This window comes from Hemicordylus capensis, chromosome 1, assembly GCF_027244095.1.
Source record: "Hemicordylus capensis ecotype Gifberg chromosome 1, rHemCap1.1.pri, whole genome shotgun sequence".
Lineage (NCBI taxonomy): Eukaryota > Metazoa > Chordata > Lepidosauria > Squamata > Cordylidae > Hemicordylus > Hemicordylus capensis.
The window spans coordinates 245,149,249-245,175,584 of record NC_069657.1 but is presented as its reverse complement, the minus strand read 5'-3'; the positions used below and the strand labels follow the sequence as shown (position 1 = coordinate 245,175,584).

Genomic DNA, 26,336 nt, shown 5'->3' with positions numbered 1-26,336 from the left:
CCCCCATCGCCCCATCCCACCGTACAACAGCATGGTTCGAGAAGGGGAACCTGCCCTGCCCCCTCACCCTCCCCGCAACTGTGGCCTCCATGCCACCCCCCATCCCACTGTATAGTGTGTGTAGACTGTAAGAACCCCCCTTGCCCCCCCACTGCCGCCGTAGCCAAGTGGCGACTCTGCCTCCCCATCAATCTGCCACTGCCACTCCCTGGCAGCCTCCCAAATAACAGGGAAGTCAATCTGCAACCCATTTTGGTCCTCTGCGCGTGCACAGAGGCCACTCACGTTACCAGGCGAGTGGGTGTAGGAGCTGCTCTGCCCACTACTGAGCCCCCTGTGGCCACCGCAAGCCCCCCCCCACTGCCACTGCCATTGCCACCATGAGGCCGAAACACTTTGCATGCATCCCAGTCAACATGTGCACACCGCCCCGCCCCCCTTGCCGTGGCAGTGGCGGGCAGAGCGGGAGCGGCTGCTGGGCTGACCATCCACCTCCGTGACCCTTGCGTGGACAGTCTGGCAATCCAGAGGTCATGGTCACTCCTGTTCCTCCACACACCCCCGCCACCATGGGAGTCGGCTCCGCCCCCCCCGCCATCCCTCTTGGTGTGCAGGACTCATGTCACACCAGAGCAGGCACACGCACTCTACACATGCAAGCACATACATATGGGGGGTGCCAACATCTCATTGCCAGAATGAGACACACATGTTTGGGGCTGGGGCCTTGGGGAGAAGGCTGAGAGGGGGCAAGAGAGTGAACAAGTGGATGAGGAGGGGCGCGCAAGCATGCAAGTGGTGGGGAGGGTGCGAATGAGCGGACGGGCAAGTGAGTGAGCAGGCAAGTGAGCAAGTAGTTCCTCCACATTCGCATCACCCTATCAGTGGTGCCCCTTGCCACACATCCTTCTGCACTCCACCCATCTATGAATGGGGATTCTCTTTCTTCTCAGGGATCTTGCACGGGGACTGCACCGCCTCCCTTGAGAAGAAGCAGCCTTATCTCTCCACAAAGCTCACCCTGTCATGCCATCCTGCAACACCCTGCGGTCATGCCTATCCCCCTACCAAAGGACCCACGTTTTCACTGTCCATACACCTCATCTCCTCTCAGGCACAGGTGCCCATTGGGCAGGCTAACACAAATAAGGGGGGCTATGTTCCAAGAAGCTGGACCCAGCATCTTTCCTCAAAGGGGAAATTCACATGGATTGCAGTGTTTCAGAGCGTGTGCAGACAGCAGTGCCTGAAGCCAAACATCTGCATGGCTGCTGCCTTGAGTTCCTGCGCCTTTTGTGCCTAAATGTCACCCACAGGCAAGGAACACTCTTTGCTGTGTGCACTGGCCCTGCTACCTCTGGGAGAGGAGCGCGGGTGAGTCCCTGCTAATCGAAGCTGTTCTCCCCATGGCAGCTGCTCTCTCCTTTGATGCTGCCGCCCTGCTGCAGGCTTCTTCTTACCACATAGTAGACAAGCATGCACTCCCTCCCCCACCCCGAAAGGCACCAGGACAGGAAGGGGAGAGCAGCAGCCCCATCACCTGTGCAGTTTAGGAACCGGCAGAGCCCAGAGCGGTGTACTACACACTCAAGTTCCTCCTCACAACAACCCTGTGATGTAGGTTAGGCTGAGAAAGAAGTGACTGGCCCAGAGTCACCCAGCAAGTCTCATGTCTGAATGGAGCTCTGAACTCGGGTCTTCCCAGTCCTAGTCCAGCACCCTAACCACTACACCATGCTGCAGGCAAGGGCAGCTGTAGGCAAGGGCAGGGACACTCCTGCTCTTGTCCAGTGACTTGCAGGGGACAGGAAGGAGCACAAAAATCCCCATTCAGCTATGATACCTGCTGGGTGACTCTGGGCCAGTCACTTCACTCTCAGCCTGACCTACTTCACAGGGTTGTTGTGAGGAGGAACTTGAGTATGTAGTACACTGCTCTGGGCTCCTTGGAGGAAGAGCGGGATATTCTATATTATTAATTCTTCAAGACGGGCCATGCACGCTGCGGGGCGGCTGGAAAGCAGTTTGACAGTTGGATCGGAGCACCATGAAGCAGCAGGGAGCTCGGAGGCTGGGGGAGGCTTTGGGAGCTGGACAGTTGGCTCTGGGGGCTGCAGGCGGCAGGTGGTTGGCTGAGCTGCTCCATGAAGCGGCAGGGAGCAGGGAGCTTGGAGGCTGTCAGGCGAGCAGGTGACAGTCCCTGGCAGTGGCAGGGGGAAGCAAGGACTGCAAGACAGAGATAGAAAGATGGAGGACAGAGAGCGTGAGCGAGAGAGTTGCGGGGGGTGGCGAGAGAGAGCGAGAGACTTGCGGGGGGCTGCGAGAGAGAGCGAGAGAGTTGCGGGGGGCAGCGAGAGAGAGCGAGAGAGTTGCGGGGGGCGGGATGCCACAGGCTCAGTGCAAGACTGCACAGATGCTCTGTGCAGGTTCAGCTAAGCTGGATGGACCAATGGTCTGACTCAGTGGAAGGCAGCCTCCTATGTTCATATTTTCCCTTGGGCTCATTTGGAAGGTGCCTGCCACTTTAAGGAAGCTCAGTGCTGTTTTCTGGACAGGCTTTCCCCAAGCAAACTTCTGCTTGCTTTGCAGCCCACTCTGGTATGCAGGCTCTATGGTAGCTCCGAATAGGCTGCCGAATAGGCAGCCTTCCGCAGTGTTCAGCAACTTCCCCTGCTTGCTAAACCTGGTTTTAGAGGAGGGGCTGGGAACTGGGTGACCCTCTTTTGACAGAGCCCTGTTTGAGAGCTGACCAAGGCTTCACAGCCTTCAGACCTCAAGCCCTGTTTTTGCTGGTTGTGAGAATAGCTTCACTTAATACTAACAAACCATATTTTCCCCTTCCCTGTGAAGTAGTATGTAATGAATGGGTACCAACAAGGAATTCAAGGGGGATAAGTAGGTAAGTCAGATGAAGATTCCACCCCGTGCCCTCACCCTCTCCAGATTCCTCAGCTGTCTGGTAAGGATCATCCATCAGGCAAGGAAAAGACTAGTGCAACATCCCTAAAGCTCTAAATGATGCAGCACCAGGCCTCCCTGGAACTCCTTTGGTGAGCCTGTCCACTTACCTGGCACACAAAAGCCCTCTACAGAAGTTCATGAACGCCACTGCACTCGTTCTGGAGAGGAAGCTCCAGAGCTGTCACTCAACCCTTCCAGCCAGCCACTCATGGTTAGGGTTCTGTGTGTCTGAAGTGGGGGAAGAGGTGTAACTGTGATGGGTGGTGCTTCAGTGAGAGGCAGCTGTGGGCAATTTAGGTTGCTGCTCACCGGGGTGTAGCTATAATTGAGTGGATGAGTTCAAAGAATCTGGGCCCCCAGCTCCGCTCCTCCCTATTTTCTTCATTATCTCCTTCACTCTGAGGGGCTGCTGGGGAGAAGGGTGAATATGGGCCCCCTCTTCCCTAGCTACACTCTGCTGCTCACATAAGTGCTGGCCATCACGGTTACAGTGCTCCCCCCTCCACACAAATGGCACCATAATTAAGAACATAAGGACAGCCCTGCTGGATCAGGCCCAAGGCCCTTCTAGTCCAGCATCCTGTTTCATACAGTGGCCCACCAGATGCTGCTGGAAGCCTATAGGCAGGAGTTGAGGGCGTGCCCTCCCTCCTGCTGTTACTCCCATGCAAGTGGTACTCAAAAGCATCCTGCCTTTGAGGCTGGAGGTGGCCTTTAGCCCTCCGACTAGTAGCCATTGATAGACATCTCCTCCATAAAGTTATCCAAACCCCTCTTAAAGCCATCCAGGTTGTTGGCTGTCAACACATCTCGTGGCAGAGAATTCCACAAGTGGATTATGCGTTGTGTGAAAAAGTACTTCGGTTTGTTGGTCCTAGATTTCCTGGCAATCAATTTCATGGGATGACCCCTGGTTCTAGTGTTATGTGGGAGGGAGAAGAATTTCTCTCTATCCACTTTCTCCACACCATGCATGATTTTATAGACCTCTATGATGTCTCCCCACAGTTGTCTTTTTTCTAAACTAAATAGCCCCAGGTGTTGTAGTCTTGCCTCATAAGAAAGGTGCTCTAGACCCCTGATCATCTTAGTTGCCCTCTTCTGCACCTTTTCCAGTTCTACAATGTCCTGCTTTAGATGTGGTGACCAGAATTGTGCACAGTACTCCAGGTGTGGCCACACCATCATTTTGTAGAAGGGCATTATAATATTAGCCGTTTTATTTTCAGTCCCCTTCCTAATGATCCCTAGCATGGAATTGGCCTTTTTCACAACTGCTGCACATTGAGTGGACACTTTCAACGAGCTGTCCACCATGACCTCAAGATCCCTCTCCTGATCAGTCACTGACAGCTAAGATCCCATCAGCGTATACTTGAAGTTGGGGTTTTTACTCCCAATGTGCATCACTTTACACTTGCCAACATTGAAGCGCATTTCCCATTTTGTTGCCCACTCCCCCAGTTTGGAGAGATCCTTTTGGAGCTCCTCACAATCTGTTTTGGATTTCACTGCCCAAAAGAGTTTGGTATCATCTGCAAATTTGGCCACATCGCTGCTTACCCCTACTTCTAGATCATTTATGAATAAAATTAAAAAGCATCGGTCCCAGTACAGATCCCTGGGGACCCCACTTCCTACTTCCCTCCATTGTGAAAACTCTCACTTTATCCCTACCCTCTGTTTCCTGTCTTTCAACCAATTAGCAATCCACACATGTAGTTGTCCCCTTATCCCATGACTGCTAAGTTTCCTCAGGAGTCTTTGATGAGGAACTTTGTCGAAAGCTTTTTGGAAGTCCAGGTATACTATGTCAACTGGATCAACTTGATCCACATACTTGTTGACACTCTCAAAGAACCCCAAAAGGTTTGTGAGGCAAGATTTCCCTTTGCAGAAGCCATGCTGGTTCTCTCCCAGCAGGGCCTGTTCTTCTAGGTGCTTTACAATTTTATCCTTGAGGATGCTTTCCATCAATTTGCCTGGAACGGACGTTAAGCTAACTGACCTGTAATTTCCCAGATCGCCCCTGGATCCCTTTTTGAAAAATTGGAGTTACATCTGCTACTTTCCACTCCTCCGGTACAGAGCCTGATTGCAGGGATAGGTCATATATCCCTGTGAGCACCCAGCAGGACGGGGTGACTTTCTCCCAGTTTTTGCAGCTGTAAGCATGAGCTGGGGTAAGTAACTTCTGAATGAAATGCTACATTCATCCTCAGCCTGCTACATGAACTTCAAGGGAATATTTTCAGGGGGCAGAGTCAGCTTCAGAGGAAAGGGAAATTGGTGAAAATTGCCCCTCCCCTGTAGCAGCAACACAGCATTATTCTGACTATCAGCATTATTGCTTCTTTAACTTTATGGCTTTGTACTGCTGGTCTTTTTATTTGCCTCTCCCACAAACCGAAGCAGCCGCCAGTCAGTGGTGAATAGGAGGGAGGAGTTCTTATCTGGCTTAGATTTAAATGAGAGCCAAAGAAGAAGAAGTGTAATGTTTGGGCCTGTAAAGGTATTCATTACAAGTCATTGAGGTCATATATCTAAACCAAGGAATTAATACATTTGGGCAACATCTGGAAATTACCTCCAACCTCACCTCACCAGCTGTGTCGGATTATTTTAATGAGGCGGGGGGAAGAAGAGTCCAGGTCTCCTTTCTGGGAGCCCCATATTGCTTTAGCTTCCACCCTAACATTGTCTTCACATGCACCTCTCTACTCTCCTGTGAAAATAAATGGCTGATATTGGCCATCACCGAGAGATATTCTAGGTGTGCAGGCAGGGGTGTAACTATGATAGGGCAAGGGGAGACAGTTGTCTGGGGGCCCCACTTTCTTGCCCCCCCAGAGGCAAGTCACATGACTGACTCCCCCAGCCACGCACCCGCCCGGGCTTCCTTCAGTTGTATTCATCCTCTGAAATTGATGTGAGTGTTAAGACCTGGAGCTACCAGAACAGCATGTCTTTCTCTAGTACCATTAAATGACTTGCATCGTCCACAATTTACAAAACCTTTTAAAAAATAATTTAGGATGATGTTCTATTGTGGCACATAGGATATATATATATATATATATATATATATAAATTTTACTCTGCTTTTGGTTACCACTATTCAGCCTCATTTACAATTTCTTTACTTCATGAGCTGAGCTTCAGTGACAGGGGGCCCATTTTAAAATCTTGTCTCTGGGCCCACTCCAACCTTGCTATGCCTCTGTGTGCAGGAGGTGCTACCCTCAAGTACCCTCTACTCATACCACATCATAAGAGCAGGGCACATCATAACAGCAGCCACTTCACTTGTCTATAATATTTCTAGAACTCTCTGATGTATGCTAGAATGTTCAGATTCAGATACAGTTCCGATGTAAGCCTTCAGAGAGGCTATTAATAGCTCTTCATATTTATATGCAATCTTTTCATACCAAACACTCTGCTAAAATGATCTCCTCGGGGCCCCATCATACCATCCCCACCCCAACGATATGAGGATATAGCAAGGTGTAGATAATTGCGCAAGAGTATTTTGTTTCACCATTCATAAATGTAATATAAATGCACGTTCTGACATAGATATTAAAAGTGTCAGAAAGTGCAACATGTGCAGTTTAGATTCAGTCAGCAGTAAGTGAACAGCATACTCAGAATGCTAAGCTGTCATCAGAAGCCTTCCACCTTCAAACTTCTCCAGTCAAGAAACACACCTGATTATTCTGATGCAGGGCCTCGGTGCTATTTGGAAAACTGATAACCCTTTTGCATTCATCAGGATCTACAAAGGGAATTTTAATACCCAAAATAACCTGAGCCCTCGTTACCAAGGCTGCAAAAGGCCAATGGAACCATTTATCTTTAAAGCTTCCTTAATTCCATGATAGGACTGCAGGTTACCTTGCCCTTCCCATCCAAATGGATTTTGTGCTATATGGTTTCTCCCCCAAACTAAAGCAATGTGCCCCTTAAAGCATATACCAAGTACTCTCTAGGAACATGAATGCATTGCTCTTTCTTCTCTTCCTATTTCTTCTAATCAGTGATGTCTGCAAACAATCACCCACCAGCACACAGCTCAACCTTATGAAAGCCACACAAGGCAATCATGGCCATTTTCAACCTTAACATCATCCACATGACCAAGATCTCTGGTGGCTAGGAAGCAGAGGCATAACTAGGGAAAACAGCGCTCGGGGCAAGCACTGAAATTGCGCCCCCCCCGCCGCGTCCCCCCCGCCGCCCCCCCAACATACATCTGACTGACACACATGTTTCAGAAAACTTTTATTTTAAAAATTTTAAAAATTACAAAAATCAAAAATTTCAAAATGCACTACATACTTAGGTTTTTCCTCACAACAACCCTGTGAAGTTGGCTTGTATCTCAAACATCAGAATGATGATGCAATGATGATTATTATGATTATGATGCCCCTCCCTCACGCCCTGGTTCTGTTCCTGACTTTCCCTTGTGAGTGACTGTATTTTAACAAAACGAAAACCAAGGACTCCAAAGTAATTCGAGGGACTAGGGTGATAGTGCTAAAGACTCCTTATTCTCCCGCTGTTAAAGAAAGACTCCCCTTCGCACGCTATTTACACCAGAAAAGGTTTCAAATGGAGAGGGAAGCATTTATGCATTTATGCTTTGTTTTATGTTACGATTTCAAAGTTAGAAAAACTATAAAAGGGCCATTTTAGAGAAGATATGCACTGCCTTAGTTGCAAATCCTGCTTTTTTGAGATTCCCTGCAATTGAATAAAGCGATAATATACACCTTTGCTATTTAAATTGGTTGGAGAGTATTTATAACAATAAAAAATGAAATGGCATTTCAGATGCAACATTGGTTGCCTAAGACCACTTAGATTTAACTAATCTCCATCACATTGACAAAAAGAGCAATTAAAATTAAAATCCATGACTAAAACCAAACCACTTTGGGGTTGTTTTTAATGAAAGGTGGTATATAAATTTAACAATAAATGTTTAGAAGTATATACTTTCACCCCCTGCCCAACCTACAATTAATTCCAGCTTATTTTCAAAGGGCTTCTAGTTTTATTTACAAATTGCTTGGCAGCACCAATGTTTAAGTAATCGCTAATTGCTCCTAATGATAGTTTTACTTATTGTTAAATTTATATACCACCTTTCATTAAAACATTCTCTGTTCATCTGATTTTCAGTCTGGTTAATTAAATCGGTGGAGGTTTAGACTTTCCTGATGGGCTGAAACAGCTAATCCATTTTGATGATGACATATAATTAAATTAGCTTGCATTACATAGTGAAAAAGTCCAGGAAGGGAGAGATGGGGGGATGTGGAACCCAAGGTTCCACATCCACCCATCTCCCCCTCCCTGAACCTTTTCAGTTAAAACGTGGCTAGATTATAGGGGAGGAAGGACTTGAATGAGCAAAAAGGGGAACTGGTTCGGGCATTCAGGAAGCTGTTCAGAAGAGGGAGTTGTTCAGGAAGTTTGCTCTGGTGTGTGTCCTCCTCTCGACGCATGCGCGACTGGTGGCGGGGCGGCGGGGCGCGCCAGGGAGTGAGAGTCAGAGACTTGGACTATGAAGACGCCACGGCGCCCTGTGCTGGATGAGCAATGCCAATGGGGGGGCGCCGGGACCGGGGGAGGGGGACTGCTCTGCAAAAAAAAAAAAAAATCCAAAAAATAATAATAAAATAAAATTTTCCAGCAAATCGGCGGGGGCACTTTTTGGTGCCCCCTGCCAAGTGGTGCCCGGGGCACGTGCCCCCCCGCCCCCTATAGTTACACCTATGCTAGGAAGGGCTGAGAGGAAGGGAGGAGTATATCTACCTTCTCCCACATGACCCCGGAGATCCTCTTGCAGTGCTGCTTGACTGCGCATACGATCACTGCTGCAGCAAGTGAAGCAGCATTCTGGAGGGTGGGGAAATGCAGCCTGGCCTCCAGAAATCCCACAATGCATCACATGAGGAGCTTGGTGCATTGGGGAATTTCCCCACAGCTGGGTGCTCTAGCCACCCAGCTCTGTGTCTGCTCGGATTGCAGCCTGCTTAGATACACGGCTGGGGACCAGGGTGCAAGGGCACACTCATGCCCTTCTACCTCAGTAATAGCCCAGGGGGGATCTCGGGCTACCTGGTGGGGCAGCACCAGGATTGAGTGCGATCCTAGCACCCCACGTGGGTAGAGCTGTGCAAATCCAGATAGGGCTGCTCATGTGAACAGCCTCATTGTCTTTGCGGCATTTTTGGTAGCAAAGAAGATCACTGGAACAGAACTATTCGATAAATGTAAGGACTGTGCCAATGTTTATTTATTTGTGTAGAATAGAAATTTATCCAGGAAAAGAAGGGCCAGGTCTACACAATTTTGCCTTTTCATCAATCCTTTGAGAACCATCGTTTCCCTTGGACTGCTACTTCTTCCTTTTCTTGGTCACATGGGTGATCCCACCCTATCAGCGAGTCTATAAAGAACAGGATGGCACCATGATGCTATTTCTGACACGAAGTCAGCAGACATCAGAAAATAAAACTGCAGTCCATCAGGTCTGACTACTTGATATCATCACGGACAAAAAGGACAACTGAGAGTGAGGGCAAATGCTGGGTCACTACAACTTGCCAGCACCCTGGGAGTCTAGTATCCAGCATGTTTTGTGAAAGATCACGCCACTCAGTGAGTTGCTGCCTCCCAATTTACAAAACACACTTCTCTGCCTGGTCATTGAAAAAGGAAATTCTTATTCACACTAGGCAATTAAGCAAGTGGCTTCTTCTAACGTGTTAAGACCATCTTGTATTGAGTGTGCGGAGTCGCTCTAGACAGAGAAGTGGGTTATGGCCCTAATTTGATTCTCCTGCTCTCCCTTCACTTTCCCACCCCACAGTCCAGAGAGCATTTTAACAGTGGCACCTACCTAGAATGACTAGAAAAATTGCCTGTGCTAATCTTTCTCCAGTATACCTGAGCAAGATTAATTACAAATTGGGGGCAGACAAATTTGGTGCCAGAGAAAGACTGACTGTAAATTTATGCATGAGATGTCAAGAATCCTTCACAATTTGAGCCCTATTAGATCTCCTGAATTAACAGGAGTCTCAGAAAATTCCCAGTGCTTGACAGAATGTTATTACCAAAATATTCACAGGAGAATAGTGGCCATAGGGACAGTAAGCCCCACATTCTCCAGAAATTTAAAGAACTAAAAAAACAATTTAAAAGGAGGAAGTGGCAGACAGGTTAAAACGGGATCCATAGTAAGCAAGTGTAAGGAATATATGAGATGCAATTCCCGTTCAAGGTTCAGACTTGACAAAGAGCCACCTAGAGCTAAAGCAACCACTAGAGACATTTATTGTGCGCATGCGTACACGTGCGGGCACCTACACACCCCTTAGCATGCCTCCCCCAGTCAAGAGTAAACCTTATGTTCCCAAGAACAAAAAGACAGTTCACCTGGTAGCACAAACTCTCAGCTTCAAGACAAAGAAACAGAGAATGGAGTCATTATAGCTTAACATTACCTGGAGGAACCCAGAAAACTCAAACGCTCTGGAAAAAGACTGACTGTTTCACAATGGATCAGGCCATCAGCACCAGGACGTAGAATCCTGCACTGCAATTAAGAGAAAGTGTGGATCGTTTGGTCCTTAGTTTTCTATCCACAGGCAAGACATCCACACCAAGGAGAGTAAATGGCTTGTACCTACCTTGGCAACAGGACGTGGCTCTCTGAGGTAGACTCTGGGCTAGTCACTTCTCTCTCATCCTAACCTACTTCACAGGGTTGTTGTGAAAGAGAAACTCAAGTATGTAGTACACCACTCTGGGCTCCTTGGAGGAAGAGCGGGATATAAATGTAATAATAATAATGATAATGATAATGATAATGATAATGATAATGATAATGATTATTATTATTATTATTATTATTATTATTTTACACAGTCAGACAGGTATTATTGACTGGTTTGTTTTATCCAGACATCGAGTGCTTCCCAAGGACCTGTGATGCCAGAATTTTATTGTCAATGTTGTTGCTGTTGTTATAGATATCGTCGTAGAATATAGGTTGTTCCCAGTAAAGCTGCTATTTGCAATTGGCTGGTGGTGATTTCTGTGGCCCCTATGGTGCTGAGGTGCTCTTCAAGGTCTTTTGGAACTGCACCCAGGGCGCCAATGACCACTGGGATTATTTGGGTCTTTTTCTGCCACAGCCTTTCAATTTCAATTTGTAGATCTTTGTATTTGGTGATGTTTTCTATTTATTTTTCTTCTATTCTGCTATCCCCTGGTATTGCTATGTCGATTATTTTGACTTGTTTTTCTTTCTTCTCGACTACAGTTATATATGGTGTATTGTGATTTTCATGATTTTCCTGGTCTTATGATCTAGCATCTCTAGCTCTGCCTGGTTCCAGTCTATTATTCCTGCAGTGTATCTGATAACAGGTATAGGCCAGGTGTTTATGGCTTGTATGGTGTTCCCACCATTGAATTTGGACTTGAGGAATTATTTATTATTATTATTATTATTATTATTACTACTACTACTACTACTACTACTACTACTACTACTACTACCACTACTACTACTCAGGACTCAGGATCTTCAGCTGAGCAACCAGGGCTGGAGACTGCAAGGTTACTGGAAGAAACGTCACTTAACCGAAAAAAATATATGCAAAATGCCAACAAGGAAATAATGATCTGCTATTACAAGTCTAGTCCAACTAGAATAGGTTATTTAAAAAGAATGTACCAAATTTGGAAAGAGAAGCATCCAGATACATAGGAAACTGCCATATACTGAGTCAGACCATTGGTCTATCTAGCTCAGTATTGTCTTCACAGACTGGCAGCGGCTTCTCCAAGGTTGCAGGCAGGAATCTCTTTCAGCCCTATCTTGGAGAAACCTTGGAGAAACTTGAAACCTTCTGCTCTTCCCAGAGCAGCTTCATCCCCTGAGGGGAATATCTTGCAGTGCTCACACCAAGTCTCCCATTCATATACAACCAGGGCAGACCCTGCTTAGCTATGGGGACAAGTCATGCTTGCTACCACAAGACCAGCTCTCCTCTCCCGAAATAACAGAACAAAGGCTAGCAGACCAAAGAAGATTCATAATAAGATATAAAGTATTCACAGGAGTTGAGCTGGAAGAACTGCAAAGAGCAACACAGGCTCAAGAAGAATTACCACCAATTGAAGAAGTTGCTCAGTCGCAGGTGGAGGAGGTGTTGGAAATAGAGGATACCACTGTTGCTGAACTGTTTCAAAATGAAAACCAGGCAACCGCCCCTTTGCCTTCACCTCAAAAATCCGAATGCCATTTAACAGAAAAGCAACAAGAACTAAAGCAAAAAATAACTGAGCACATGAACCAAACAACCACCAGGGTTCAACTTCCAGATCTAAAAACAGTGGCCAAAAAACAACTTGCTCAGGCATTAAAAGATGTCAATGATGCACTTGCAGAAATAACAACCAATAATTTGCAAGAAACAAACCAACTAATGTACACTGCAGCAACAATAACAACACCACAAGAGCTCGGATATAAGATCAGCAGACCTGTAAAAAAAAGAAAGCGGTACATCACCTAAATGGAAGATTAGATTAGAAAATAAAATCTCCAGGCTTAGATCAGATGCTAGTAAATTGAAAGATATGAAAGACAAGAAGCTGAAGAATGAAAACACCAAACAGTATCTGATCCAAAAATACCACCTAGATTCAAGGAGAAGTCCTGGAAATAATAAAGCAGCAAATAACAGCAGTATCAAAGAAGATTAGCAGATACGAAGCCAGAATTATACAACACAGGCAAAATCTCCAATTCCAGTCGAATCAGAGACGTTTCTACCAAAGCATAGAAGGAGAAACTGCAAGAAACCTAGAAACACCAAATGAAGAAGAAACAGTGCAATTCTGGGGGAAATTATGGGACAATCCAATAGATTATAATGAAAAAGCAGTCTGGATGAAAGAGGTCAAAAAATGTAACCAACCAATGCAAGATCTAATAATAACACCAGAATTAATAAGTAAAAGAGCAAAGAAAATTAAAAATTGGACTGCATCAGGCGACAATGAACTGCATGGCTTTTGGCTTAAACACCTAACAAGCCTTCATAAACAACTATCAAAACAGTTCAATCACATTTTGCAAGGAGGTGATATTGAACAATGGCTAACAACTGGGAAAACTCATCTCATCATGAAAGACCCAGCAAAAGGTGCAGTTCCAAGTAATTCTAGACCGATCACCTGCCTGCCAACCATGTTCAAATTATTAACTGGAAGAAAAGCAGATGAAGTGATGCAACACTTATTAACTAACTAACAGCTTCCAGTTGAAGAGGAAGGAAATTGCCCAAACACCAGAGGCACAAAAGACCAGCTGCTGATTGACAAAATGATTTTAGAAAATTGCAAGAGAAGAAAAGCCAATCTAAGTGTTGCATGGATTGACTACAAGAAAGCCTTTGATTCATTGCCTCACACATGGATACTAAAATGTTTAGAAACAATTGCTGTCAGCAAAAACATTCAGATATTTATTTTAAAAAGCAATGAGCATGTGGAGTACACAGTTAACAATCAATGGCGAGACACTTGGACAGGTTAGCATTAGAAGAGGCATTTTCAAAGGGGACTCACTATCCCCTCTGTTGTTTGTAATCGCCATGACCCCACTTTCACAAATACTAAACAAAACAGGCCTCGGATACCAAACATCTAAAACATCAAGTCAAATCAACCATCTGCTGTACATGGACGATCTGAAGTTGTATGGAAAGTCCCAGTCAGAAATCGAATCACTGCTAAACACTGTCCGTATATTCAGTAGCGATATAGCAATGGAGTTTGGACTAGACAAGTGTGCTGCATTAATAATGAACAGAGGGAAAATAAGAAAAACAGAAGGAATAGAACTGCCCAATGGAAGCAAGATCAAGAACCTGGAAGAGAAAGAACATTACAAATACTTGGGCATTCTCCAGGCTGATAACATTGCACACACTGAAGTTAAAAGAAAAATTGGAAGTGAATACATCAGGAGAGTTAGAAAAATCCTCAAGTCCAAACTCAATGACGGGAACACCATACAAGCCATAAACACCTGGGCTATACCTGTTAGCATATACACTGCAGGAATAATAGACTGGACCCAGGCAGAGCTAGAGACACTAGATCGTATGACCAGGAAAATGATGACCATCCATCATGCTCTGCACCCCTGCAGTGATGTAGATAGGCTATGCCTCTCTCGCAGCTCAGGTGGAAGAGGAATGCTGCAAGTCCATCAAACAGAAGAAGAGGATAAAAGAGGCCTTGAAGAATATATCAAGGACAGTGAAGAAGATGCACTTCAAATGGTCAATAATGAGAAACTATTCAACACCAATGAAAGAAAGCAGGCCTACAAGAAAGAACAATTCAAGAACCGAGCAGAAAAATGGAAAAAGAAGCCCCTGCATGGTCAATATTTGCACAAGATAAGTGGAAAATCAGACATCACCAAGACCTGGCAACGGCTTAAGAATGGCAATTTGAAGAAAGAAACTGAGGGTTTAATACTGGCTGCACAAGAACAGGCACTAAGAACAAATGCAATATGAGCAAAAGTCGAAAAATCAACCACAAACAGCAAGTGCCGCCTCTGTAAAGAAGCAGATGAAACCATGGACCATCTAATCAGCTGCTGTAAAAAGATCGCACAGACTGACTACAAACAAAGGCATGACAAGGTAGCAGGGATGATACACTGGAACATCTGCAAAAAATACAAGCTACCTGTAGCCAAAAAATGGTGGGACCATACAATTGAAAAAGTTGTAGAAAATGAAGATGTAAAAATATTATGGGACTTCCGACTACAAACAGACAAACATCTGCCACACAATACACCAGATATAACTGTAGTCGAGAAGAAAGAAAAACAATTCAAAATAATTGACATAGTAATACCAGGGGATAGCAGAATAGAAGAAAAAGAAATAGAAAACATCACCAAATACAAAGATATACAAATTGAAATTGAAAGGCTGTGGCAGAAAAAGACCCAAATAATCCCAGTGGTAATTGGCGCCCTGGGTGCAGTTCCAAAAGACCTTGAAAAGCACCTCGACACCATAGGGGCCACAGAAATCACCATCAGCCAATTACAGAAAGCAGCTTTACTGGGAACAGCCTATATTCTGCGACAATATCTATAAACAGCAACAACATTGACAATAAAATTCTGGCATCACAGGTCCTTGGGAAGGACTCGATGTCTGGATAAAACAAACCAGTCAAAAACACCTGCCTGACTGTGTAAATAAATAAATAAATAATAATAATAAAGTAATGCAGACCAGCTCCAAGCCAACACTGGCCACCACTGCTGCTTGCTTGCTCGCTCACCTCCGCAACCCATCCAGACAAATAAATGAGCCACTATGGTGACTAGAAGGAGCAGCCACCACCACTTGTTCACCTGCGCGCTCCTTCTCAGAGACTTTGGCTCTGCTTATAAGCAGGCATAGCTGCTGGCTGGCTGGCTAGCTAGTGGGCAAGCAAACGATGGTGGCAAGCAAGAGTCTCTGCTGCTGAGCCCACGTTTCTCTGGCAGAGGAGGAGAACCCAACAAGCAAGCCAAAGGAGAGCAGAAGGGTGGGCTGGTAAATATTGTACCTCACAGTAGACCAACCTCTCCCCCCACTGCTGCCATTGTCCAGGAAACAGGGCGGACAGCCAGGGGCTGCTGTTATGTCTGGGTGAGGGGTGGAGACATGTAGCCCGGTGGAAAAGGACTCTCTCTCTTTCTCTCAGACACCCAACACCACCACCACCACCACCACCACTCACCTCCCAAGACCAGAGAAGGCAAAACCAGAAAGGTTTGGAAGAACTGAATAAGCCTCTTGTGAAATACGTTCTCCCTTAGAAGGATACATGAAATGCTTTACAAGGCATGGTTTTAAACTATTATTACTTCTTAAACATCACGCTTTCAAAATGCTATCTAACAATTAGATGTTTTATGCAAGATGCTGAAAAATATTAGATAATTACAATTCTAATTCCAAATAATATAAAGTTATACATAGCTCTAAAATCCCAGGTGCATTTTCGCATTCGTCACATGATGCATTGTCAACTTTACTAGAGAAACACACAGACTAAGCCCTTCCTAGGGCCCTTCTTTGATTGTGAATTGTGGTTTGCTTTCTTCCGGCCTGCCTTTCTCTGATCTGGAGAGTGGGATATAGCAATAGCAATAGCAATAGCAATAGCAATAGCACTTACATTTATATACCGCTTTATAGCCGGAGCTCTCTAAGCGGTTTACAATGATTTAGCATATTGCCCCCAACATTCTGGGTACTCATTTTACCGACCTCGGAAGGATGGAAGGCTGAGTCAACCCTGAGCCCGTGGTCAGGATTGAACTTGTAACCTTCTGGTTACAGGGTGGCAGTTTTACCACTGCACCACCAGGGGCTCATTTTACCGACCTCGGTAAAATATACTGCCCTCCTGAACAGGCCCCTGTTCATCTTGGAGATATTCTCTTACCTCAAAGAACCATGACACTATGGGCCCATTCACATGTTATGCTTAATACTTGAACATGCCTTTTAGCTGCCAAATGCCCAAGGTTATAAATAACTATTATAACTCTGATGGAAACATGCAAATCTGAATGACCAGTCAAAACTTAGAAAGTTCCAAGATTTCTAATCACACCATAGGCCCATTCACATGTTATGTTAAACACTAGTACAATGGATGTAAAGTGCACACAGACAGACAGACAGACAGACACACACACGTACAAATCTGTACACAGGTACAGTCCTTCACATGTTATACTGAACACAGGTACAGAAGTACACTTTCTATCTGTACCACGGACTTCAAGGGCCTGCATCCAGTTTCACTTTTAAAATGAACACCGGTACAGACGTTCACACAAACACGCAAAGACATCTGTACACTTTTACAGCATAATGTCTGAACTGAGCTTATGTTTTACCCTCCTAAAGGGAAGCAAGCAGCTTGGTGCCCTGCCTGCTTGAGTGGAAAGAGTTTAAACAAGGTCAAAGGCGGCAGTGATGCAAAAGGCTTGTTATGGGTAGCAAATCCTTAAGAGGCAACAGAGAGCTCAGGAAATGATGAGTTCTTCTGTTTCTATTCTAGATAGTGCTGACTGCAGAAGACTTTCCAATTTCAGATAAGAAGCTACCTTTCATTTACTAGAGTGTTGATAGTTTCAACTCTGTAATGTTCAGCTGGCAAAATATCAGACATGTCCATGTACTGGTCTTGTGGTAGCAAACAAGAATTGTCTCATTTACTAAGCAGGGTCTGCCCTGGTTGAATGGGAGACTACATGTGTGAGCATTGTAAGTTATTCCGCTTGGGAGATGGGGCCACTCTGGGAAGAGCACATGCTTCCTTTCAATCAGAAGGTTCCAAGTTCCCTCCCTGGCGGCATCTCTCAGATAGGGCTGAGAGAGACTCCTGCCTGCAACCTTGGGGAAGCCGCTGCCAGCCTGGGTAGACAATACTGAGCCAGATGGACCAATGGTCTGACTCCGTATAAGGCAGCTTCCTATATTCCTGTGTTACTTCCAGCTGCAGGAGCTTAACTGAAGGGGGGGGGGGCGCAAGAGGAAGCAGTTGCAACCCGCCCCCTGGATTAAGCCAGTCCCACGGAATTCAATGGCGCTTATGCCCAGTAATGGGTATAGGACTGCAGGCTTTGCCCCCACCACCCACCCTGGACAAAGTCCTGCGGATGCCCATGAACAGATAGTTGATCTCAAGCACTACATATAATTTGAAATTAGACATATTTGTATACCTAATCAAGTAAATCACACATTCCAAGTTTTAAGTTATTAAACTTGAAACTTTTATTATAGCTCAACAGTTTTCATATTTATAAGCAACAGAATTTTGAGGATTATAATGCCAAGACCATTTTTGCTACTTGCCTTAATGAAAGGGGCATTCCTGTGCTCCTTTAATTACTGTTTAGTGTACATACAACATTAAAAAATATATAAATACCTTACTTTAATTTTTAAAGGGAAATCCTATTTGCTTAATTCACTTTGTATCTTTAAAATAGTAGCAGTAAGTTTAAATTTGATACAAAAAAGTATATATTTCAGGCCGCTCCCCACCCCCACACCCCCGCTTCAGAATTTCTGGCAAGTTTCCGTCTCTCATCAGGGGTGAGCAGAAGTTCTTCCTGAGATCAAGGGGATTCACTAAATGGTTAAGAACACAGGCTCCTAACCCCCAGCTCTGTAAATGTTTCCTTCCTCTTCTTCGGCTTAGTTTACAGCCTCCGAGAAAAGGTTACACTTCTAGTTCTCCTCTCCTGGCATCTGATGGCTCCTCTTCCTGCCCAAGTGAAGGAGCATATTGGTCCTTTTGAAGCTGAAGTCCTGATCTTCCTTCCTCTTGGCCCCGCCCACCTCCCAGCTTCTTCTGCCAGTTCCACCACCATTGGCAGAAATGTGTGCAGCCCAGCAGAGCTGTTTCAAGGCAGCAGTTCTTCCTGGGAATAAATGCATATACATTATAGATGCATATCAATGCCCAGAGCCTTTGGATGGGGCGGTTTATAAACGTTATAAATGAATAAATAATAAATAATATACAGTCAATCCTCAACTCAAGATACTCCAAGTTAAGACGAATGGCATTTAACATTGTTTGTGAATTGCCACTGTGTTTCAACTTTACAACACTTGCCATGGGAGGGGAGGCTTAACCAGATGGCTGATGTTGGGTGGGCTAGAGGTGGCGAGGGTGACAGTGGTGGCTCAGGCCGACATTGTCTTCAGGACTGGCTGTCCTAGTGGCAGCTCCTGCTGTAGCTGAGGCTGCAGAGGACTGGTTGGTTTGCTTGTCCAAGCGGCTCCCACATTGTTGCTTCCATTCCTCCTCCTCCTCCTCCTCCTCCTCCTCCTCCTCCTCCTCCAGGCTCAGCTGTTGTGCCCAACCCTTTCCCAGCCCACACACTGCTTTCTGTCCACCCTCTTCCCTTCCCTTCTGTCCACAGAAGAGTCAGAAAGAGCCAGGAAGGGAGTGGGTGTCAAGCAAGAGCAACTTTCAATTCTCCACCAACGACTTCTCTGCTACATGTCTCCACCTTTGTGCCGGACACATCACCAGCTTTGACAGCAGTGGGGTGGGGGGATTAGGGCATCCAGCCTTGGTTCAGGAATCAACCCCCCATTTATCACATTGATTCCTCTGAGAAAATAGGTGCTGAGTTAAGATGTTTCAACTAAGGACACCATTATCAGGAACCAACTGTGTTCCAAGTCTTAGGACATCCTGTCATTGAAGTTCCTTTCCTCCCAGATGCACATCATTTGGCCATTTGTCTGGGGCATAGGAGAGTGCTAAGCCCAGGGGCAGAGCTAATGATATCCTACCACAGAGCTTCACTGGATGTACCCTTCTTTCTCTGAATGGCATTGGTATATATGTGGATATCTATACAAGCTATAGAGCTTCATCATTTCTCTCCAAAGGGCTTTATAATTGCAGAGCAATCAGCAGCTTTACCTTCTATTATTAAGGCCCAAATTACATATTACATACAGTTGCTGGTCTCTTTCCTCCCTCTCCTTTGTTTTGTTTTTAAAACTGAGAAGCAAACTTTTCCCCTGTGGAAGAACAATTTCTGTTTTTAATTTCAACTCCCAAGGAGCCTTTCAATTAAAAAAGAACCAAGTTGTTTTGGGAGTGGGGGAAGGGAAAAGATAAATACTGTACAAAACTCTGCGTAATGTGTAGTTTGGCCCATATATCTAGGTCCAGAGCACATGTATGGCAAAGTTAGGATTGTAGCATTATTATTATGTACTAGTGATTTGAGGCCCGTTAAATAACGCGTGCTAGTAGAGTTGTGCGCTCCGGGCCCCCCGCCACCATTACCCTTTCTGCCGCCGCCAGCCTCCATGCCGCGGCCGGTCTCCCCGGCCGGGCAAGGGCCCCAAAGTCTCCCCCCCCGCCCAGTTTCGGCGGCATCACCATTGCCTCGCTGCGGCTGCCCCCGCCGCCCAGAGTGCTGCCCGCCCCTGCCGTCTTTCCCTTCCCCGGTGTCCTTTTCCTTCCCGCCTCCCAGAGTGCCGCCCAGAGTGCCGTCCCCGCCAGCCAGAGTGCTGCCCGCCCCCGCCATCTTTCCCTTCCCGGCGTCCTTTCTCCGGCCGGGCGGGTAGAGGCAGCAGCAAGAAAACCGGCCAGCATGGCCGCCTGGTGTCGGCGGTCGTGTCTCCCTCGGTCTGTTCTGGGCATGCGCTTCGCGCATGCCCAGAACAGCCCAGGGAGACACGGACGCAGACCCCAGCATTCTAAGGCACGGACACACACTTAACATCTTATTATAGAGGATGAATACAATGAATATTTATATACAAATACGACAAATATGTATATACTGCTTTGTAGACAATGAGGCTGTTCTGACATGCAGCCAAGACGCGTTCCAGCCCTCAAACCTCCGCACTGCCAGAGGCAGCTGGTGAGCATCTGGGTGCGCAATTGTGCACCCAGCAAGGACTAGGCCATTGTCTGCAGGGAAGGTAAGTGTCTTCAGCCTTCCACTCTACCCGCTTGGTAGCCTTTCTCACTGATCATGACAAAAGGCTCTTTGGCAAAGTCTTGGAATACCAGATGAGCCCTCTGTTTAAACAAACATACGTAAGACATTGCATGCTTCACTACTACAGACATAATTATTTCAACATGTCTCCAGTACAAGTTTCTAAGTTAGATCAACGTCAGTTCTTCCACGAATACAACAAATATTTATATACCGCTTTTCAACAAAAAAAAGTTCCCCAAGCAGTTTACATAGATATTAATTAATTAATAAAATGGCCCCCTGTTCCCAAAGGGCTCACAATCCAAAAAAAGAAACTTAAGACAGACACCAGCAACAGCCACTGGAGGAATGTTGTGCTGGAGATAGATATGGCCGGTTGCTCTCCCCCTTCTCAATAAAGAGAACCACCACTTTTAAAATGGGCCTCTTTGCTCAGGAGGGGAATAGCATCAGCGCAGGGCAGGGCTTCCCAACATGCTCTGGGGGACACTGCAAGTACAGTGTCCCCACTTTGTAGGACAACGGAATTGCTTGCATGTAGGTAGATACAAGCATAGTCATGTAGTATTACTTATTCAGTTGGACATTAACCCCTGGAGCATGGGTGTAAGGGCAGTTGGATTCAATCACACACAATCAAAATGCACCACATACCACACTGAAAAGGACAAACTGTGATCCTATATAAGCTGGGGCTGTGCTTGTACAAGTTCAGGACTCAGATGAAATGTTATTCAGAACCAGAGTATAAATTTAACGTGCCCTTCCGCCATGCATACACTCACTCACGCAGGATATAAATTCACCTTCTATTGGAATAATGCTTCCATATGCTAAGTGCTAGCAAAGTATTTTCCTTGTTGCCTCGGTCATCCTAAAACTGATGATGGTGCAGTATAGTATGGCATTTGCAAACATCCTTTAAATTGAGGCTTATCAATACTGCCTTTTACAATTATACCTTTAAAATGGTCCTTCACAAAATTCCTCTTTGAGAGCTCCTTATATTGGCGGAGGGTGGGTGTGTTTAGCACTTAAGATCATATTTGATTCCATGCAATTACCAGTACAATTAGACAGTCTCAACAGGAAACCAAACCAATGTAGCATAGCATTTCAAGTTTTTATGCAACTAGTTGTGCTACAGCAACCCATTATATGCAAGTTGTCCAACTGCCCAACTTTTCTTGATCTAGATTAATGGCATTAACAAAGGCACCCACCGTTGCTATTTTTACAAACAGAAGAGCATTGGTATTTTTCGTTTTGAGAGTTTCATGGGTACAAAGTTAGGAAACACTCCAGTCGCTTAGAACTGTTTGGGATACTGAAATAAAATACAAAAATATATATACAGCATATTTAGAATGTGTTTTGTCCCTTACCCCAAAATGCATAGGAAGCACAGATCACATTGTTTATGCTAACAGATCAGAAAGAGCAAGAATTGACTAATAAATTAACTTTCTAGTCAGAATAAAAGCTGCTTGTCATTATAGCACAAGGATAATGTAAACGCTGTTTTTTTAAGCCCAACCAGGAAAAGCACAAGGATAATATAAAATTATATTTTTTTAAGCCCAACAAGGAAAAGAGCCCATGTTCTCTTTAGGTAACAGACTCAAGTCCCCCAATCTTGCCTGACAGAATTAAATACACACACACACCACATACACACACACACACACACACACACACACACTCTTCTATGGCTCCCAGTGCTCTCTCCATAATGAAATGCAGGTGCATACCTTAGTATCTTGGTTGGTGAAAACCTCAACATCCACAATACAGGCAACCAGCGTGGAGACGTCACAGTCCATGCCATGGGCTGGCATTCCCTCACCCCCTACCTTGCTAAACCAAAGAGCTTCAGAGTGCAGAATGATTAAAAAGCCTTCCCAACACTCAGAATACTCCTTCAGGGCCAAAGACCACTGCATCAAGTGCACAGACACACAGAGAGAAGCTCTTTTCAGAGTTGTTCTTCTATGCCTCTGCCTAACACAACCTCCAACTAAACAAGCACAGCACAGTCACCGCACTATTCCATCTCACATTGCAATGACATCACCACAGAGACAGACCTCAGCAAAATCTCTTCCCCCCCCCCCTTCCCTTCTCTCCAACAATTTTTTTTCCCCCCTCCACTGTGCTGCCTGGAGATAATTGAACATGATTATGTGCCACACATCTGAACCTAGACTAAATCAATTTAGACAGCACGGGCTGGCAACTGAATCATCATGGCTGTTTCAGTCGACTGCGTGTGTTGGCAAAACATTTAAATTCTGCATTTCAACCCTCCAAGCTATTTGGCTTTCAAGGTTAAAAGAAATCACAATCCGCAGCTATTCAAAAACACCCTACCCCGCTGCCCCAGTCACCACATGTGATGCAGCAAAGCTACTGATCAAGTTAGGGGTCGCCACCACTCTTTCAAGCAAGGTGGCAACCTGTACTGCTCACAAAAATATCTCCAGATTGCAGTGGTGCCGCAGTTTAATGAGGTCTTACACCCTGCATCGGCAGACTTGTACAATTTTATACAGTGTAATAGTTTTATAGCTTGCTATTGCCCTGCTAACTGGGCAAAGAGGCACCTTTTACCGTGGTGATTCTCTTTATTTAGCAGGGGGAGAGTAACTGGCCCTATCCACCCCCAGCACAGTACCCCTCCAGTGACTGTTGCTGGTGTCTATCTTGTTTTTTGTTTTTAGAATGTGAGCCCTTTGGGGACAGGGAGCCATCTTATTTATTTATTATTTCTCTGTGTATACCACTCTGAGCCATTTTGGAAGGGCAGTATAGAAACTGAATTATTATTATTATTATTTTATGTTATGATGAAATCCCCTATTGCCTTGGTTTTATGCTGGTCTATGACTGTAATAAAGATGATTGGTTGATATCTCCAGATTGGGGTGAAAATTTTTCTGGAATCCCCCCCCCCACGCAACCACCCACCCTGCTAACTGAGCAAAGAGGCACCTTTTAAAAGTGGTTATTCTCTTTATTTAGCAGGAAGAGAACAACTGGCCCTGTCCATCCCCAGCACAGCATCCCTCCAGTGGCTGTTGCTGGGGTCTATCCTGTTTCTTTTTAAGACTGTGAACCCTTTGGGGACAGGGAGCCATTTTATTTATTTATATCAATGTAAAGCGCTTTGGGAACTTTTGTTGAAAAGCAGTATATAAATATCCATCATATATAATACACTGTAGGAAATTAATATAGTGGAGTTTTATTTTTACTGTATACCTAGGTCAGATAGCATACATAACTAGATCACTATCTCATTAGGGCACCAGGAAAATTTATACAAGTAAATGAGGGGGAAATTCGCGTCAAAAATACATAGAAAATTTTGGTAGGCTCCAGATTTCTAATGGAAATTAGTTTAATGAGCCCAGTTCCTGAATGCCAAGTGGTCACCAAGTGGTTGGTCCTCCTGCATATGGGATGCGTAATCAGTGTAATGAACTACTGGCTCTTGGGTAACAGGTTTTCTTCCTTGAGACCAGGATGGCCAACCTGGAGAAGCTGAGAGAGGCACACAGACATGACTGCCAAGGACATCATAGAGAGGTCCCATTCCAGTGACGACAGCACCTTTGCCAGACATTCGTCTCCCTCACTTTTTGGGGGGGGGGGGAATGATGGTTTCCTACAGAAGCAAAGCAAGCAGGATATGGACATGCATTTGGTATCAGGAGGGGAAACTTGGCCACTGTTTGAAACAAACTGCAGAGTCGTGCCAATACTGAACTGGTGCAAAAACAACCTAGCAAAGGATGATGCACACACAACCCATCCTGTGCATTCTTAATGAAGTCAGAATTCCTGACACAGTGTCTTTAAGGTCTCTTTAACCTGTCAAAACACCCCAAAATGTAACCAGGGTTTAAGGTCTAAATCAGTTCTGAAAACTCGGCACAATAGCAAACCCTGCCTCCCATATGCTTTCCCTCCTTTGGGACCTGACATAGGGACGGGCAAACCCTATTTAACCCGGCTAACTGAACAAAAGAGGCACCTTTTAAAAGTGGGGATTCTCTTTTTTCAGCAGGGGGAGAGCAACTAGCCCTATCCATCTCCAGAACAGCATCCTTACAGTGGCTGTTGCTGGTATCTATTTTATATTTCTTTTCTTTTCTTTTCTTTTAGATTGTGAGCCCTTTGGGGACAGGGAACCACTTAATTTAATTTAATTTAATTTAATTATTTCTATGTCAACCACTTTGGGGACTTTTGTTGGAAACTGGTATATAAATATTTGTTGTATTTGTTAAAATGCTGGACTACAGAAGTTTATTGCTTGATTTCTGGTCTGGAACTTTGCTGAAGTCCTGTCGTAGGAGCACGAGTGGAACTCAGAGTCTTTTGGTCACTCTCTGTGTGGGCCTGACACAGGGAGATCCCTTTGCTTGACTTCCCGAGAGCTGCTAAACATCCGTGCAAAGCCCTTTGAGCCTGGGCCATTCCCTACATGTGCCTAACTGCCTGGGGAAACCTAGTGCCCCTCTTTGCTAGCTAGGAGCACGTGATGTGCCACAGACACCGAACACTGGTCCCAGGCCACACCTCACTTCCTCTCCATGCCCCTGCTTTAGCAACATCTTTGTGATGGGGCCCTAATCTTCCCAGGGGGATTTTCACTCCTTACCATCTTACACGCAGCAGTAGATACAGACAGGTATTAAACCCTTCTCTATCCCTTTTCCTTTCCCCGACCCTTCTCCATCCTTCTGCTCACCAACCGCTAGGCTAATACAGTCTTCATCCCCTCACTGCTCCTTCTTCCTTATCTAATCCTTCGGAGCTGCCTTCACTCCCTGTGCATAGCATATCAAGGCTGTCAGATACCGTACCACTATTTATACTGTGCCACTGATATACACGCAAAATATTGTTTCTCTGTTTCAAGAGCCTTGTCACCCTCCGAGGCTATTCTCACGACCCCTGGAAAGCGGGCTAAGGCTGCCCAGCCCGCTTTCCAGTGGTTGTAAGAACCACTGGGCTTGCGGGCGAATCCAGTGGTTCAGTGGCGGTTAGCCCACCTAACACCTCTCCCCTAAAATGAGGTTAGCAGAGTGAGTGTGCTGCTAACCCCGTTTTGGTGACTGTGTGCCGCTGTGGTGAGGCTCTGTGCCGCAGCGACACACAAGTAGACTCTTGACCAGGAGGCTACAACAAGCCGCCCAGTGTTGGGGACCCCCTGCGCAGAATGGGACACGTGGAGAGCCTGAGTCTGTGCCTCCTCTGGAGTACCGTAAGGTTGGCGTTTGCCTGTGTTATTCATACTTACACATTCAGTTTTGAGCGAAATTCTCTCCATTTAGCCCAAAGCCATAGACAGACACGTGTGTGAGCAAGGTGGTAACACTATTACAGCAAACAAGGGTCTCAGTGAAAAGGACATAATAATAGGAGGGAACTGATCCCTTAGAAAGGACTCATTCTTCAAGTGATGAATAATAATGATCTTGTGTCAATTATACACAGAGATGTGTTTTTAACTAGCATGTTAACTGAACAGTAACCTGCCTGCCTGCAGTGAAGGTGAGGAATATCACATGATAGGCAGTAGCAAATTAGAGTGGATTCATGGTGTTTCATTGAAAATCTCATTAGCTATCATAGAATCCACACTCAGAATCCAGACTCAGAATCCACACTCAGAATCCACACCACAACAGAACCCTGTACCCCATGGGTTAGAAACCCATGGGGGTGGTTGGCACCCTATGTG

General features: G+C 45.5%; 1 protein-coding gene across 3 annotated transcripts in view; it reads right to left on the bottom strand.

The window, feature by feature from the left end:
• RCAN2 (regulator of calcineurin 2) overlaps window positions 1-26,336 on the bottom strand; it is a 95,524-nt gene that overhangs the window by 51,111 nt on the left and 18,077 nt on the right. The window contains exon 1 of one of the 3 annotated variants that reach the window (XM_053284083.1): window positions 22,336-22,668. The exons of the other annotated variants lie outside the window; for them this stretch is intronic. Coding sequence (XP_053140058.1) covers window positions 22,336-22,527 — 192 coding nt within the window. The 5' untranslated portion in view covers window positions 22,528-22,668. Of the gene's footprint in view, window positions 1-22,335; window positions 22,669-26,336 lie in introns of those variants that run through there. 3 annotated transcript variants of the gene reach the window in all.